The sequence below is a fragment of the Xiphophorus couchianus genome, chromosome 11, assembly GCF_001444195.1.
Source record: "Xiphophorus couchianus chromosome 11, X_couchianus-1.0, whole genome shotgun sequence".
Classification (NCBI taxonomy): Eukaryota; Metazoa; Chordata; class Actinopteri; order Cyprinodontiformes; family Poeciliidae; genus Xiphophorus; species Xiphophorus couchianus.
Genome location: NC_040238.1, coordinates 29,600,834 through 29,618,910, shown reverse-complemented (window position 1 = coordinate 29,618,910; position 18,077 = coordinate 29,600,834). Strand labels below are relative to the sequence as shown.

General features: G+C 36.7%; 4 protein-coding genes across 4 annotated transcripts; 1 reads left to right on the top strand and 3 right to left on the bottom strand.

The window, feature by feature from the left end:
* Nucleotides 1–936: 936 nt before the first annotated feature.
* On the bottom strand, nucleotides 937–2,009 carry LOC114152524 (olfactory receptor 1-like). Its single transcript, XM_028030432.1, has one exon. The coding sequence runs from the start codon at nucleotides 1,903–1,905 to the stop codon at nucleotides 937–939; it is 969 nt and encodes a 322-aa protein (XP_027886233.1). The 5' UTR covers nucleotides 1,906–2,009.
* A 3,567-nt stretch (nucleotides 2,010–5,576) lies between these two features.
* LOC114152528 (olfactory receptor 6C4-like) lies at nucleotides 5,577–6,960 on the bottom strand. The gene has a single exon (XM_028030437.1). The coding sequence runs from the start codon at nucleotides 6,590–6,592 to the stop codon at nucleotides 5,642–5,644; it is 951 nt and encodes a 316-aa protein (XP_027886238.1). The 5' UTR covers nucleotides 6,593–6,960; the 3' UTR covers nucleotides 5,577–5,641.
* Nucleotides 6,961–8,307: 1,347 nt separating this feature from the next.
* Nucleotides 8,308–9,276, bottom strand: LOC114152525 (olfactory receptor 1-like). The gene has a single exon (XM_028030433.1). It carries the CDS (start codon nucleotides 9,274–9,276, stop codon nucleotides 8,308–8,310), a length of 969 nt encoding a protein of 322 aa, XP_027886234.1.
* A 6,898-nt stretch (nucleotides 9,277–16,174) lies between these two features.
* Nucleotides 16,175–17,669, top strand: or30bu1 (odorant receptor, family 30, subfamily BU, member 1). Its single transcript, XM_028031672.1, has 4 exons — nucleotides 16,175–16,397; nucleotides 16,477–16,654; nucleotides 16,736–17,039; nucleotides 17,112–17,669. The coding sequence occupies exons 1-4, from the start codon at nucleotides 16,175–16,177 to the stop codon at nucleotides 17,400–17,402; spliced, it is 996 nt and encodes a 331-aa protein (XP_027887473.1). The 3' UTR covers nucleotides 17,403–17,669.
* Nucleotides 17,670–18,077: the final 408 nt, after the last annotated feature.

Sequence of the window (18,077 nt, the reverse complement as noted above, 5' to 3'; positions counted from 1 at the left end):
CAACTGTTAATGAAGAAAAGGCCGATTCACAAGTACTGGAACATTTTTATTGCAGTCTTTTATTGCAGGTTTTTCAGATTGCGACACACTGCTTCAGCAGCTCTGACTGTTTGGTTTTTTACATATTCCTTATATATAGTCTTTGAATTTCAAAGGGGAGTGTTATGTAAAATCAAAATGTTATTCGCTCATCAAAAGCATACATGGAGTGTTGCTTTGATTCATTCATGCATGTTTGAGAAATCCTTGAATTTCCTGTGGCAGCCATCCAGGAGTGCCTTAGCTAGATTTATTGGATTTAATCAAAGTAAATCCAATTAGCAGTGCAATAAAACTGACTTTATGCATTAGGCTTCATAAGTATTTAAGTCTTTTCTGAACTGTAGCTACTGACAGAAAAACTGACACAACCTGACAAAAAAAAAACCACAATACTTGTTTGATACTTTACTTATTTTTCTTCACTCTATGCAGTATTTAATCTATCATCACAGCATAATATATTAGGTCTTTGTTTTTTAATATCAAGACAGATGTAAGAGTCCATGAGTTTTTCTTGTTTTTGGGGGGGGGTTTTGTTTTCTTACACCGTTTACCTCATTTAAACCATCTTAATGTCATCATTTTATATTTAAAATACTCTCACTTTGCTTAGAAAGAAGTTATTTTTTTATTTTCAACCAGCACGATTTTAGTTCTAGTGAAAGTAATTAAGTATCTCTAATCTTCCTAAATATTTATGATAGAATACTGACATACTTAGTAAGAAATTAATAGAATAATATATCTAATATTATGACATAAACTTTAAGATAATAGAGCCATCTGCACAACATGTAACAGAAGATTTTAATGAATATTTTTATTGTTATGACAAGAAGAAAAAGACTTACAATACAAAAACAACAAATGTTTGCATATAATCTGAACCACATCCTACTTTCCAGTAATTCTGGATTGCCTTCTGATTTTCAATATCTTCTTCAGTGAAACTTTTATTTCTTGTGTCTGCAAAACATAAATGATTGGATTCAACATGAGTGGAAAAACAGAAGTAAGAGACAAGTTGATGATCCGGGCATTCGGATGTATTCTCGAACTCATAGTAAATGTGATTATTATCGGGAGGAAGTAGATAACCACCAACGAGAGATGAGCTGTGCAGGTTTTAAAGGTTTTTGCTCTTTCATGAGCTGCGGTAACTTTAGCCAAAACACAACCAATACAAATGTAACTGGACACAATGAATATAAAAGGGAGCCACATAAGAAGCACTGGTAATAAATTACCAATGACTGAATTAGGAAAATTGTCATTGCAAGCAAGTTTATACAACTGGCCATGGTCACAGAAATAGCTGTTAATGACCAAAGACTTGCAGAAGGAAAGTCTTGTAAGAAGGCCAATTGCAATTAAAACACAAGTTATTACAAAAAGCCAAAAAAAGGTAATCATGGAAAACATAATCTTATGAGTAACCTTTACATGGTAGTGCAGAGGAAACATGATGGCCATCAGGCGATCGTAGCAGAGAGCAACCAGATTAAGAGCCTGCATTGAAAGGCAAATGTAGCAGAAGAACAGAAACGCCAAGCAGTCATTGTAGGGGACATAATAATGATTAAGCAAAAAGATATCAAGGACCTTTGGTACCAGAGCACAGCTACCTAAGAGGTCCACAAATGCAAGGTTAAAAACTGCAACATACTTTGGAGCTCTGAGGTTATGATCCAGACAGATTACAGCCATTACAGCCACGTTTCCCAGCACTGAGATTATAAATACAAAAAAGAGAAAGACATAGTAATACTTCATGTTTGGTAAACCAATAAATCCACTGATGATGAAATAAGGAGGACGGATAAAAGTGGTGTTTGTTTCAAAAGCAGAGTTGAAAAGGTCCATTTTAAAATATGCAGGGTATACTTTTGTGCAAGTTCTGTCAGAGCAGTCAACAGCGCTGCAGACATCAGCACTGTTACTTGTTCAGATTTGTTTTAGTTCATGGTGTTCTGACAACTGTCGAGGGTTTTTATTCTTGCTGTTTTTTATGCCCTAAACCCTCCAGGGTATTTGAGGTAAACACAACAAACACAAGCTTCATTCAAATGAAAAAGTTTGATCTTGTGGAAGTTTCCTCTGCAGCTTGTGTGGAACTTTCTGGAGCTACATCTGTTTACATAAATCATTTCTACCAGTTTTACTTATAATCTTGTATTTTCTTAATAATACAAATATATTTTCTTTGATATATATATATATATATATATTTGTTTGTTGTGTTTACCTCAAATACACTGGACTGATTGGGGCATAAAAAAGCAAGAATAAAAACCCTTGACAGTTGTCAGAACACCATATATTATACATATATATATATATATATAAATACACTGCTCAAAAAAATAAAGGGAACACTTAAACAACACAATATAACTCCAAGTAACTCAAACTTCTGTGAAATCAAACTGTCCACTTAGGAAGCAACACTGATTGACAATCAATTTCACCTGCTGTTGTGCAAATGGAATAGACAACAGGTGGAAATTATTGGCAATTAGCAAGACACACTCAATAAAGGAGTGGTTCTGCAGTTGGGACCACAGACCACTTCTCAGTACCTATGCTGTCTGGCTGATGTTTTGGTCAGTTTTGAATGTTGGTGGTGCTTTCACACTTGTGGTAGCATGAGACAGACTCCACAACCCACACAAGTGGCTCAGGTAGTGCAGCTCATCCAGGATGGCACATCAATGCGAGCTGTGGCAAGAAGGTTTGCTGTGTCTGTCAGCGTAGTGTCCAGAGGCTGGAGGCGCTACCAGGAGACAGGCCAGTACACCAGGAGACGTGGAGGAGGCCGTAGGAGGGCAACAACCCAGCAGCAGGACCACTACCTACGCCTTTGTGCAAGAAGGAACAGCAGGAGCACTGCCAGAGCCCTGCAAAATGACCTCCAGCAGGCCACAAATGTGCATGTGTCTGCACAAACGGTTAGAAACCGACTCCATGAGGATGGTATGAGGGCCCGACGTCCACAGATGGGGGTTGTGCTCACAGCCCAACACCGTGCAGGACGCTTGGCATTTGCCAGAGAACACCAGGATTGGCAAATTCGCCACTGGCGCCTTGTGCTCTTCACAGATGAAAGCAGGTTCACAGTGAGCACATGTGACAGACGTGACAGAGTCTGGAGACGCCGTGGAGAGCGGTCTGCTGCCTGCAACATCCTTCAGCATGACCGGTTTGGCAGTGGGTCAGTAATGGTGTGGGGTGGCATTTCTTTGGAGGGCCGCACAGCCCTCCATGTGCTCACCAGAGGTAGCCTGACTGCCATTAGGTACCGAGATGAGATCCTCAGACCCCTTGTGAGACCATATGCTGGTGCGGTTGGCCCTGGGTTCCTCCTAATGCAGGACAATGCTAGACCTCATGTGGCTGGAGTGTGTCAGCAGTTCCTGCAAGATGAAGGCATTGAAGCTATGGACTGGCCAGCCCGTTCCCCAGACCTGAATCCGATTGAGCACATCTGGGACATCATGTCTCACTCCATCCACCAACGTCACGTTGCACCACAGACTGTCCAGGAGTTGGCGGATGCTTTAGTCCAGGTCTGGGAGGAGATCCCTCAGGAGACCATCCGCCACCTCATCAGGAGCATGCCCAGGCGTTGTAGGGAGGTCATACAGGCACGTGGAGGCCACACACAATACTGAGCCTCATTTTGACTTGTTTTAAGGACATTACATTAAAGTTGGATCAGCGTGTAGTGTTATTTCACTTTAATTTTGTGTGTGGCTCCAAATCCAGGCCTCCATTGGTTAATAAATTTGATTTCCATTGATGATTTTTGTGTGATTTTGTTGTCAGCACATTCAACTTTGTACAGAACAAAGTATTCAATGAGAATATTTCTTTCATTCAGATCTAGGATGTGTTATTTGAGTTTTCCCTTTATTTTTTTGAGCAGTGTGTATGTATATATATATATAACAATATATAGTATATATTTAACTATATACAGTATATACTATATATATATATATATTTTTTTTTTTTTTCCCCCTATATGGCACCCCTACCACCACTAACAGTCTTTGCACTTTTGCCATGTTGTCTATTGAATATCAGATAAGAAATTGATCATTTATGAAAATGACTCAGCTTTTGGGTCATGGAGAGTCAGACTGAGCAAGAACCAGAAAGTTTATGTTTCCGCAAGATATTTGTGATTGTCTTGCTCAGAAATCTGCTACAAATTGCGGAGTACTTTTTTGTTTCTCTTTTGCTTTTCTTTTGTTTGTATTTCCTCTAATTTGTGTGAAGCACTTTGAATTGCCTTGTTGCTAAAATTGTGCTATATAAATAAGATTACCTCACCTTGCCTTTTTTTTACTACTTTGAGATGATGATGTTAGTATTTAATTGGATAATAAAATTATGCATACAATTTTACAAATGTTATAAAGTCATAAATATAAAGTTAAGTGTTTTGTTTTTTGTATTTCAAGAATTTTAAAATTATTTTTCATTTGGAATTTCTTCAATTAAAAGTAGAGTAAGTTTTGGCCATTAGCATATTTTTAAAAGTCTGCTTTTAATCTTGATTAAAATAATAAATGTTGTGCTGATTGTAGACTGTTGTGCTAGCACCAGTATGGATCAAAGGAAGAAACACAGTTACAAGCCTATAAAGTTGATTATGTAAAGATTTTGATGAGTCAGATAGATTTTACAGATGTGGTGACAGCAGTAGTCATGGTGGTTGATATTTCTGATGGTGCCACCAGACATGATGAAAGATCAAACGACACTGCTTTAAGTCTTTTATTTTTTTATTTCAAAAATGTTTTTATTGTGGGCTGCACAGTGGCGCAGTTGGTAGCACTGTTGCCTTGCAGCAAGAAGGTCCTGGGTTCGATTCCCAGCCCGGGGTCTTTCTGCATGGAGTTTGCATGTTCTCCCTGTGCATGTGTGGGTTTTCTCCGGCTTCCTCCCACAGTTCAAAAACATGACTGTCAGGTTAATTGGTCTCTCTAAATTCTCCCTAGGTGTGAGTGTGTGTGTGCATGGTTGCCTGTCTCTGTGTTGCCCTGCGACAGACTGGCGACCTGTCCAGGTTGACCCCGCCTCTCGCCCAGAACGTTAGCTGGAGAGGCACCAGCAGCCCTCCTGACCCCACTAGGGACAAGGGTGTTAGAAAATGGATGAATGGATGTTTTTATTGTTATGGTGGTCACATATTACTTACACAGCCCTTTACACCTTTGTTCGTATGATCAAGCATAAACACATTAAAATAATTTGCTTAATCCACCTTTTTGCATTTACAGACTGTTGATCATATTGACTGCTGAAGGCTAGCGACTGTAAAAAAATAACCTCTCTAATAAACAATCTAATGTCATTGTTTAGGCTGTCAGTGTGACTTTACAGACAAAAATTGTTTAATTATCTATCCTATACATTTAAGTCTAACATTCCTGACATTTTATTATAATATTTTTATTTTATTTCACAGTTAAACATTGTGTATCTACTTGAGATTAAAAGAAACCCTGTTTGTGTTTGCTCTGCTCAGTTTTTATGCTCAGCAGTCATACAATTTGGCTGCTGGATAGATTAAAACTTTCCATCCAATCTTTTACCGCCTTGTTTTCTTTATGAACTTGTTCAAAGCTTGTTTTATTTCCTGTGTCTGAAAAACATAAATGATGGGATTCAGCATTGGTGGAATAATAGTAGTCAGCGACAAGTTTATGATCCTGGCATTAGGATGCATTTGGCTTCCGATTCCAAAAACAAGAGTAATGGGGAGAAAATAAATGGTCACTAATGAAAGATGTCCTGTGCAAGTCTTAAAAGCCTTTCTTCGTTCCTGCACTGTTGAAATTTTTGATAAAGCATAAACAATACAGCAGTAAGTTGCTAGGATAAATGCTAGAGGAATCCAAAGCATGATAACTGTAAACAAAATACCAATTGCAAAGCTGGGGGAAACATCATTACAGCCAAGTCTGTACAAAGGGCCATGGTCACAGAAGTAGCTGTTAATAACCACAGACTTACAGAATGACAATCTCGTGATGAAGCCAACAGCAATGAGGAAAATAGTGATGGTAAAAATCCACAAAAAAGCGATCAAATTGATCATAAACCTTTGGGTTACTTTCACTTGGTAGTGCAGAGGGTACATGATGGCAATCAGTCTATCATAAGACAGTGCAACCAGGTTAAAACATTGCATTGCAAGTAGTGTGAAGCCAAAAAACATGAAGGTCAAGCATTCATTGTACGAAATATAGCGACGATCAAACAGGAACATGTCAATGATTTTTGGTAAAAAAGCTGTACTGCTTAAGATGTCAGTTAGAGCAAGACTGAAAACTGCAACATATTTCGGACCTTTCAGAGTATGATCCATAATTATGAGAGTCAGCACAGTTCCATTTCCTACCACTGAAAGAACATAAACAAACAACAGAAAGACAAAGTAGAAGTTCACATTAGGAATGCCAATAAAACCTGCTATAATAAAATATGCAGGACGGACAAAGGTGATGTTTTCCTCAAGAGCTGGATTGAAAAGATCCATCTACTTGCTTCACTGCTCACAAGTCTTTTCTACTTCAACAAGCTTTGTTCAGAGGAGAGCAACTGAAATGGAAACACTGCTTCTCTTTTCTGACTTATAAGAGTTAAGGTTTGTTCCCTTGGGTCAACTTCATAGGAGCTCAAAGTTTGGTTACTGGGAGTGGAAATACGTTTGTTGTAGAAACCAAGCCCATACTCAGACTTCAAACTTTAAAAAAATAAATTAATCAGATTACTGGTAGTGAGTTGATGCTTGAAGAACTTTCATATCAAACATATTAGACTGACCTCTCTCTCCAATCAGATGAATTTAGTAAGTGTATTCATTCTCATCTCATCTGTTTTAACTTATTGTTGCTAGATTATAGAATCAACTTCCTTCACATTTAAACTGATCTAGTCTGATGGATCTACAGCCTGCTTAGAAAGCACTCTTGTTTCAATTACTGGCATACCTTTGACCCAGTCCCTAAAATTGGCCTCAGCGCCCCAATGTAAATCCCAAAAGGTAGGTTGAGTCTTGAGATAATCTTCAGAAATCAAGTTCAATCCAGAAATGTTTTCTAACAGTTGCATAAAAAATAAACACATTTGGTAAGATTTTGAGACGGTTGTTCAAATAATTTGAAGTAATTACTATTAATTAATAGTAATTAGAAATTAATTACTGTTAATTAATTTGCCAAGAAAATGAAATTAACCATGTTAATACTTTTATGTTAGCGATAGAGAATGAAACACAACAACTCACCGTTCAATTTGCCCTAGAAAGTGACCAGCAGGTCCAAAGTGGAAAATAAATTTTCAATCGTTGATCAACCCATAAATGCTAACATCTCCGCCCTTTACTGCAGGAGTTGCAACTGTGGGAGCAAGCTAACTATTTCAAGTTTCAGTAAAAAAAAAAAGGTTTCAAAGCCATTTGAAGAGAAACTATTTTCTACAGAAGCACGTCAACTGGTTGTGTTGCTCAGTTTTGGTCTAAAAAGATTTCAACCTTGTGCTCTAATAGAATAAGCTGTAAAACAGTTTGATTTAAATTCACTAAGAGAATAAAAATAGGCAATGTTTTTTTCTAAAGAGGAGACAGTTTCAAATATGCGTCAGTAAAACAGTGTTTTAAAAATGTAAAATTCAAATGAAGCATAGTAGCCTATAGTGCTAAGCTTATATCCCAAACTTTCAGGCAATCAAAAATATCATTATTGTACAGTATTGTGAATATCAACATTTTTAGAGCAATAAAACACCATAAAAACATGGATGTTAATGTTAATGTTAATCCAACATGAAATACTGTAAATGTGTTCAGTAAACAAACAAAGACAATTTCATTATTCAGGTATTTTATTTTATAAAATTTAGAATAAATGAGATTTTCTTCTAGGGGAAAACAGCAGATTATTTCATAAATCTGTATTTCATTTTAAGCAAATGTCTCTTGAACTATGACTTTCTTAGGAAATGCTTTGCATAGACATTAAAAGAGAAGAGGGATTTAACAGGAAATCCAGTCAGGAACTAGAAAGAAACTAGAAATTGTTTGCTATTAATATCAAAACAGAAGTTAGCATTCAGAGACAACTGAGCTAAAAAGATTACACAATTCAGAACAAATGCTAAAATCAAGCCTCTCTGTCCTCTTTTATGCAAAAATAAAAGATGTTTGTCAACATATTTTTGCTGTTTGAAAAAGAAAACAGGCCTAAAACATATTTATTTCACCATAATTTTAGCTTTATTCCTACCTTTTAGTATTCTTTTAATTGATAATCTTATTTCTTGTGTATGCAAAACATAAATGACTGGGTTTAACAGTGGAGGAATAACAGAGGTCAAAGACAAGTTAATGATTCTGGCATTTGGATGGATGCCAGAACCCATAGTAAACGTGATCAATATTGGAAAGAAATAGATCACTACCAATGAGAGATGAGCTGTGCAGGTTCTAAGAGCCTTCACCCTTTCCTGAGCTGCAACCACCTGAGCTAAAGTATACCCAATACATATGTAACTGGAAAATATTATAATAAGAGGCATCCAAAGAAATAGAAATGGAAGTAATTGCGAGATCACAAAATTAGAAAAATTGTCATTGCATGCCAGCTTGTAGATTTGACCATGGTCACAAAAATAGCTGTTAATAACCACAGACTTGCAGAAGGAAAGTCTTGTAAGAAGGCCAATTGCAATTAAAACACAAGTTATTACAAAAAGCCAAAAAAAGGTAATCATGGAAAACATAATCTTATGAGTAACCTTTACATGGTAGTGCAGAGGAAACATGATGGCCATCAGGCGATCGTAGCAGAGAGCAACCAGATTAAGAGCCTGCATTGAAAGGCAAATGTAGCAGAAGAACAGAAACGCCAAGCAGTCATTGTAGGGGACATAATAATGATTAAGCAAAAAGATATCAAGGACCTTTGGTACCAGAGCACAGCTACCTAAGAGGTCCACAAATGCAAGGTTAAAAACTGCAACATACTTTGGAGCTCTGAGGTTATGATCCAGACAGATTACAGCCATTACAGCCACGTTTCCCAGCACTGAGATTATAAATACAAAAAAGAGAAAGACATAGTAATACTTCATGTTTGGTAACCCAATAAATCCACTTATTATAAAATAGGCAGGTTGGATAAATGTGTTATTTTTCACAAAAAAAGGATTAAATGAATCCATTGTCAGATTATTGTCATGCCTGTTGTTGCAAACCAAGTCTTATCTGTGCTTTCAGAAGCTGCTACACCATCAGTAAGGAAACTGATAAGCCCTCGCAGCTTTCATATCTGCTTTATGTTTGTCTCTGATCCCCTGAGTGTTGCTTTTCCAAACACTGTATGAAAACTCCTTAGCAACGCTGCAAAAGATTTGAGTTCATGTGTCCAAAACTGACTTCTACACTTGATCCAATTAATTACTTTTCATTTCAAAACTAAACAAAAAAAAGAGCACAAAAAGATCCTGTAACTTCGAAAACAACTGAAATAAAAGTTACAATTCCTCATAGAATAAAAGAAAATCAACTTGCTATGAAACGTTGCACTTTGTGGCTCTAAGAGGTGTCCTCTAAAGTTGAATGGGAATTCCCCAGCAGTTGTGAATGCATGATAGATGTGCAGCCGAATTACTGGCAGATTGTGCATTCAAAAGACCAAACCACACACATATTCCAACTTTCAATATAAATAGCAACAAAGTAAAAAAAAGGCAACCACTTCTGAAACAAAACTGCTTGTGAAGCGTTTGTTGCTTTCTTGAATTTTTTTAATTCAGTCAAGATTGTTAAAGCCACTAATTGAAAAACTGGTACCGTAAGCTAACGTAGAGGGAATGCTCAACCAAAACAAAAACCTAAGTCTGAATAAAATCTGCTAGATGCTACATTTTCATAATATTTTAGGGATATTTTACCCTATTATAAACTGTTCCTCCTTTTAAATGTTTTTCTTAAACAGGTGTATTGTAGTGAAGTCAAGACAGGTTGTACTCACAAGTTTTTTTCTCAATATATCAAGGTATTTACGTATGTTGTTATCAGATAAGGATAACCTTTGCTCAAGATAATGAGATCATTTCTCCCATTGTCATAAGAAGACATTAAATGTTTTCTCGAGATAACAAGATGATTAATTTTTCTTGAACGCTCATGATCAGCGTCTCAAGCTGAAAATTAATTATCTGTTGTGGTAGGGAAAGAGAGAAAATATCTCGATTTACTGGTATGTTTATGTTTCAAGATTGAGTTATTGTCATGATATGAATGAGGTTGGGTTGGATATTTTTTCCCCTTTAGTAAATTAAATCATCATTTGATAACAATTTTTTTGTATTTATTCAGGTTGTCTTTGTCTGGTATTATATTTCATAATCAAAAACAGAAGAAACCTGTAAGGGAGCAAATAGTTTTTCACCTGTCTGTGAAAAACTATTTTCACAGACAGATCACTTTGTGATGGTCTCTCACGTAAAATCCTGAGAAAATACACTGAAGACTGCTTGTGACATGATAAAATGTGGAAAAGTTTCAAGGACAAGACACATTGCAACGCAGTCTAAATAAGTTTACTCCTGCAAAGTTGCTGTAACTCCATAGTTGAAATGTTCTTTAGTCCCTGGATGAAGCTCAGCCTGTGGAGAGGGTTAATGAGTTGTTTTGTTGTTATTGCTTCTGCAGGGTGATGACACATCCTGAGGTAAACACCGTTTCCCTAACTGCACATGAAAGCCAAGGGAGAGAAGGGCTCACGTTATGTAACTTATCCAACAACAACAACTACTGCATTGCCCTGTGAAAAAAGTAACTTTATTCCCTGAATATTTGCTGTTGGTATGCCGTTAAAATTAAAGTCTAAGAAGAACAGCGTAGAAATCTCAAACTTTATAAGATAAAAATCACAAGCTCTGGTTTAAACATCCTCAACATGCTTAGCTCTGCTTGAACATGATCACAAATAATAAACCAGTTTATACCCTTGCTCACCTAAATCCCTTAGAGAAAAGCATCTTATCTTATTTGATCTTGTCTTGTCTCTGAGACTAGGACATGCGCTTAGTAGTTTTAAAAACTAGACGCCAAAGCTGCGATTAATAGCATCAAAATTCCAAAGGAGCGAACCCTGAACGGCTGCTATACATGCGGTCATCATTCTTATTAGTCCCGTCGGACCGCTTCTCTTGTGCCTATAACAGTATCCAAACTGATCTCAAGTGACTATTAGAGTATCAAGGCTTCCAAGGTCAATCTGGTGTATCATGTACCCTTAAAAAGAGATGTGCTATAATGCTACTGTTGCTTAATGAATGAATTGATTGATGAAATTCCTCCATCGGGTACAGAATAAATGTTTTTCATCTAGTGTCTCACTTTAAGAAATCAATAACAAGTGTCAAGTTCTTTTCTAATTTATGCAGCTTCCCCACTTGAGAAGGGATGGACAAATCGATGTAGACTTTTATTAACAGGGGTTTTACTCAAAGGACCAAGCAGTTTTCTTCATTTTTTTTATCCTCCATTTATTCAATGTGTGTCATGATATTCCATGAATGGTCCAGAAGCAGGTAAAAACCTTTAAACAAACCCAAAAGAAGAAAAATAAATAATTACTAATCTGCATGTAAGTTTACATAAATTAATTCCACTCAAACTACAAAGCAAATGATGACAAACTATATAAACAATACTAAGCAAACCACTGGGAATCAAACCCTCAAAGTAATTAAAGTTAAATGAACAAGTAACTAAACTTAAGTTCTCTAACTTTAAAATACATTTCACATCACCATTTACAATTACATAATATTGTAATTTATTTAAATATACAAATATTCACCTTTCAATATTAATCATAAATATTTACTTTATAAATATAAATAGCTAATGCTAAATTGATTAATAGTTAAACTTAACACTCAATAACACAACAATCAGTTTAATCATTAAAATCAATCAGTTCCAGACTTCACCACCACAATCCACCGCTTCAGTTCAGACGCTGCGGTTAATAGGCGTTAATTGGCCGGTAAAGCTGGCGGCCTGCTGTCGGGACGTGAGTTACTTTGCAGTCCGATCTGTCTTACCGGCTGCCTCTCCGCTCGTTTACAGATTCGTCCAGATCTGCACACATTCCAGGATTTCTGATGAAGAGTCCCCAAACTCCAGTCCTCTCTGTTTGGCTTTCTTTTCCGCCTTTTTTTCTTTCATTGTCCGTCCCTCTTTTAGGTCCGTGTGGAACATAGTGAGCGCATGTCTTATTTTTTTTTTCCTTTTCTGATTTGACTTCACAACAAGAAATAAACTAATTCAATAAGAGGTGAATGAGAACGTCGTTCAAAACTTCTTCTGTTTGCTGTTTGGTCCGGTTGAAATCCAGTTCAATGGGAGAAATTGTGTAGGATGGCAATGGCCAGGCTAAATTTATGGGTGTTGTTCTCGACTGCTTAGTAAAATTTAGATGCAAAAATCTTTCTCTAATGTTATATTAATATATTATTTGGTAAGATTTGAAAATATTGTTCAAACAATGCTCGGAGTTTAGAAACACGACTTTTACTTTTTAACTTTTCTCAGTTTTGTCAGTTTTTGTCTTTTTATATGTGTATTTACTTGCTGTAACATTAATTGCCCATTCAGGACTTGAATAAATCTGGATATGAATCTATGGAAGGAGAATATGTCATCATCAGTAGCTCAGCTCATGGCCTCGTTCAACGACTCAAGTGTTTTATTATTATTTAAGTTTTACTCATGTTGCTGTAAGAAAGAGGCCATTTTCTATTTTTCTATTAGTTCAGTTACTCCAAACTAAGTCAACCTATCATTTTCAACATACGAATGCACCAACAAGCAGCTTTTGACTTTTCAGTAAGACAAAAAAGTATTTGTTTCGTAGAATCAGACCAGCAGAGTGAGCTCTTCCCATAAGTAAGCCTTTAACCTTTCTGTTGTTGATATTTTGTGTAGGTTTTACATAAAAATACAGAGAAGAACTGCCAAAGATATTTTCTTTGTTATTGTCTTTATATAAAAACATTTCTTATCTGGTTTTATAAAGGCCTAGTGGCTGAAGAGCCAAAGGCGGCCCAATGAAATTGCATGTGGCCCAGTGTGTTGTGCCAAAAACCATGTCAGAACTTATGATTCATGAAGTCAAGCTGGTGCATGGTGTGACATCCACAGGGATTTTCTATTAGGTTATTGTTTAAAATTAATACAATTCCCTCCCCAGGTACAGTATGAGTATTTATCCCACAGGAGATTCACTTCAAGGAATAAAGGAGAAGGACAAATTATTTTAACAAAGGAACATAAGAATGTGGAAATCAAGACTGAAAAGATGCAGTCTTGGTTATCCACCAAATTCTGATGTGCTTTTTTATTTTTCTGCAATTGAATTGTTTGATTAGATTTAAAAATATTTATCAACTGTGATTTTATAAAAAAAATTTCCAAACACAAATTAGATTAGCTTCATGTCCGTCTGTCATGCCAGAGCCCAGAACAAAATCAAAATGAAAGGAAACTGTTTACCGTTTCAGTTCAGCAGTGTTATTAAATAGCACATTTTTGTGAGAAAATCTGTTTTTAAGTAGCAAATACTGTCTTACATTTTGAACGATCTGGATTATTAGAAATGTTCTGAAAAAAGATATAGATTTTTTTTTTGTTTGGACTTTCCAACTTTGTGCAATCAAAGAAAGAGTCGTACCAGCTTTTAGAGGTAACTTGTTGTTACTTGATCACTTATTTGAATTTTCTTAATCAGTGATACTTTTTTTTTTTGTCGCACCATAATGGAACAGTAACTTCTCATTTGGCCTCAGGAGAATCCTGATGGGTTTTTTTTTCTTCTTCCCACAAGCCTTTTTCTATTCTCAAAGGGCCGAAGTCTTACTTAAACTTGTTATGATAAACTCACTAATTGATCCTGGGAGGATTTGAGTTAACATCTGCTACCTCCTTCCTGTTCTGTGATGAAAAACAGAAATCCATCCATCCATTGTCTACACCTGATCGACCTTGTGGGTTTGCATGGGGAGCTGAAGTGTTTCTCAAAAGGGAGGGCTCACCATGGACAGTCCATCACAGAGCAACACAGTGACACAGGACAAACAAAACAAATGTTTATCACCCAAATAATATCGCTTATTAAACTTTTTATACACAGAAACTTTCCTCACAGCTGTAATAATTGCATCTCTGGTCTTTGAGCTGCTCACTTGGGACTAGAAAAACAGTGATCAGAAAATGTTGGGTTAAAGCAACTCAATTTGGGTCATTTTAGTTTTGAGTCAAACATGGAGTGTGCTGTTGATTAGACCCAGCAGGCTGAGTTGGTTTTTAAACCAACAAATGGGTAAAAGGGTAATAAATAGTTGATGTCTGTTCACAATAATTGGATTACAGATTAGTAAATAAACGGAATTGTGATGAAAATGGTTTAGTTTCTTGTTGAATTTTACAAAAAGAAAAATAAGACCATATAAAGAAAAAACCTGATGTCTAATAAAACTTTATTGAAAAACCTTAATTTGAACCAGTTCAGCTAGGCCTAGCTCATGCTAACTACTTAGCAAATAAAAGGCAAATGATACCTTCATAGAAAAGAAATGTTTTAGTCCAGTCAAAACATCGACAATCCTTTTATACCAGGGAATATTTTTATGATGAAATATATATTTTGAGAGATGTCTGACCTGAACTCAATGCATCTGGTTCTCTGGGAGCTGACAGCATGTTGAAAAGGTATGGACAGGAGGCTTTGGAGCATGTTTGGTGCAGCTGAACCATTGCTGCAGTTTTTTTTTTTTTTACCTCTGAATGGGTAACTTTTCATTACTTTAACTGGAGTGATGTTACCCATTTTCAAAACTCTGGCTGAAGTGGGGCTTGTAATTCCAGTGTGGCATCAGAATGTAAATTCATTCTCCAGATCAACTTCAAAACCCCAAATCAGGCCTGACTTGCGCAGGCAGGTGCACAATTCAAGTTCACCCAGATCAGGAGGAAGACGTACAATTGTTTAATTTTATTGTATTTATCTAGTTTTTGAGGCCATAGTCAGTGTTGTACAATATTATTTTACCATCGAACCAATTTCTATTTGAACTGTGACGGAAGTTCAATGAGGTCTGAGCAGTGTAGTTATCCTACATCCCTCAAAATGGCAGTCTGTCATTTAAGACTTATTCAAGTTTATTCTATAAAACAACAAACCAAGATTTTTGGCCCACTTTTTGGCTAAAATTTCTCAATAATTGTCCTATCAAAAGCCTGGGAAGTACACATATGTATTCAATGAAAATGTGTGCATGGGTGTACTTCCTTGGCTTTTTTTTAGTCAATCAACTGCAGCCCTTATGTGCTAATGTTTATGCCATTTTAAGCATTTTTTTTAAGATATTGAATAATTATATGGGTCATTTTGGGCTAACTCATTATGTAACTTAAACATCTGAAAAATACCTCTTAAGCACAATCTCTGCAAGAATTATTGAAATAGTGGACATGAGCTCAGTTTCTACCAGTTTGTTTATGTCACTTAAAGAACTAAAGATGTCTGTAAAAGAGTTTATGTAGCCAAAGATTTTTTTCCTGTTTCAGTCAGAACCTGGTGGCAGATCTTTCCATAAGAGTTAAGATGAACCTGGCAGATTAGATGGCCTCTGAAATTTTCTGCCATTCCTTGAGTCTGCTAAAAGTGTAATATCTTAAAGTAGTTTCTAGGACTAAATTGTTATTCAAAGCTTTCCTAGACAACTCCCATCCATTCATCCAATAGTTACACCCGGTTACCCTCACAGGGTAGCGGAGGGCCTGGTGTCGATCTCCTCCTAGACAACTTGAACGAGCTAATTATAATTTCTCTTCCGAGACAAAGTTGCATCAACAAATTTTATGCTCCCTATGCTGGAACATCTTAAATAAAACTCTGAGTCTTCTGGTTCTACCCACCACACTGTCAAAAAAAAAAAAAAAAACACAGGGTGAGATCTCTGCTCCCATTTCCTGGATGTCATTCAGTTGAATACTAGTGCTGCTGCCAGTCTGACAGTTTTCTCGCCCCACTCCGCTTGCAGCATGGCTCAAGTGGAAGAGAACTACACTGAAGTGTCAACCTTTATTATTGTGGGCTTTCCAGGTCTGCAGCTGGAGTATTTTCACATGGTGGCATGGTTTTTGTTCATCCTCTATGTGACCATAGTGACGGGAAACCTGGTGTTGGTGGTGATGTTTGCTCTGGAGCACAGTCTCCAGAAGCCCATGTACATTATCATGGTCAGCCTGGCTCTCTCAGACATTGGTGAATGTTGTATATTTTATGTCAAACTGTATTTTGTATCTTTGAAATGGTTCTGATGTATGTTGTTGTTTTTCTTTAGGCTTTACCACAGTGGCTTTACCAAAACTTATTGCTCGCTATTGGTGGAATGATGCGAGTATTGGCTTTTACACATGCCATTTCCAAAGACACATGATCCACTATTTTGGGAGTTTGAACTCCCTGATTATGCTGACCATGTCTGTGGATCGGTATCTGGCCGTCTCTTTTCCTCTCAGGTGGTTAAGAAGCGACTGTACACTTTTTTGACCTGAGTCCTACAAGAAAACATCAATCATATTCGTTTTTTTTTTTTTCAGATATCCCATGCTGATGACGGCCCCAACTATGACAATCCTGACAGTTTTCTCCTGGTTAGTGGCACACATCTTCCCTGGTGTCACCTCCATTAACTTTATCCAGATATCTTTTTGTGGATCAAACCAAATCATACAGGCCTTTTGTGAGACCTTATCCCTTGCCGCTCTTGCATGTGGGGATAAACGTTATCTTTCCATGGCTTCATATGCTACTGCAATGTTTATTCTTCTTGTTCCTTTGATCTTTGTGATATCCTCCTACTTTTGCATCATAATCTCAGTCTTTCACATGACCAGCGGACAGGTGAGCTGCACCTTTTTGTAGTTTTTATTCTTGTTTCAGAATGACCTAACTGTGATCTGCTGCTCTCCACAGGGCAGAAGGAAGACCTTATCGACGTGTGCCACCCAAGGCTGCATCATTTCAATCTACTACATACCACGGTTCTTCACCTACTCCGCACCACACATTCCTAACATGAAGATGACCCCGGACAGCCAAATAGCCACAACATTTTTCTACAGCTTCTTCCCTCCGCTCATAAACCCGTTTGTGTACTGTCTGAGAACCAAGGAGATCAAGGCAATATTGAGCCGCTGGGTTCAGAGATTACAGGTTTTTCAGCCAAAGTCCAGCAAAACGGCCACTGTTCCCAAAGTAAAATGAAAAAAACTTAAACCATGTTTTCATTTAATGCATCTTTCTGTAATAATATATGGTTATTGTTACCACCTCGGTTTCCCAGCATTCTATCACTTGTCTCTGGAAAAGACGATTCTTCGCTCATAACTTTGAAATGTTATGTTTTTGAAAGGTGAATTCAAACCTCAGTAATCCATTGGGTACCACACAGTACCCAGATGAAATGCTATCAAATAGATTGAAATAGATTTATTTCTTATTTTAATTTCTAAAAGTGGTATCGCTAATTGAATTTGGATGTATGATTCTTTATATTTAAGTAAATTTATCATCCATCAATTACTCTGTCTGGGTTTTCTCTTTTTTTACTGAGACATTGTGTATTTGGATGGAGCATGGACAGGACTATGCTTAGAAGAATGTTTAAAAATATATTTGAAGGCATCTACAATTACAGAAATAAATCGCTTGTGAAATTTGCACACATTGCAAAGATTCTGCTAAAATACCCATCCAATTTACAATAAGCATATAAAGTTGCAAAATCCGATTCATAAAATGTTTATTTTGCCTCAGAAAAGAGAAGCTTCTATGTACAAGTGCAATTTGAAAGCAGTGTTTGTTTTAAGGTTTTAAAGATGATCTAATGGTGTTAAGCCAGAAGATGGCAGCATCGTCAAACTGTTTAATCTGCAAATA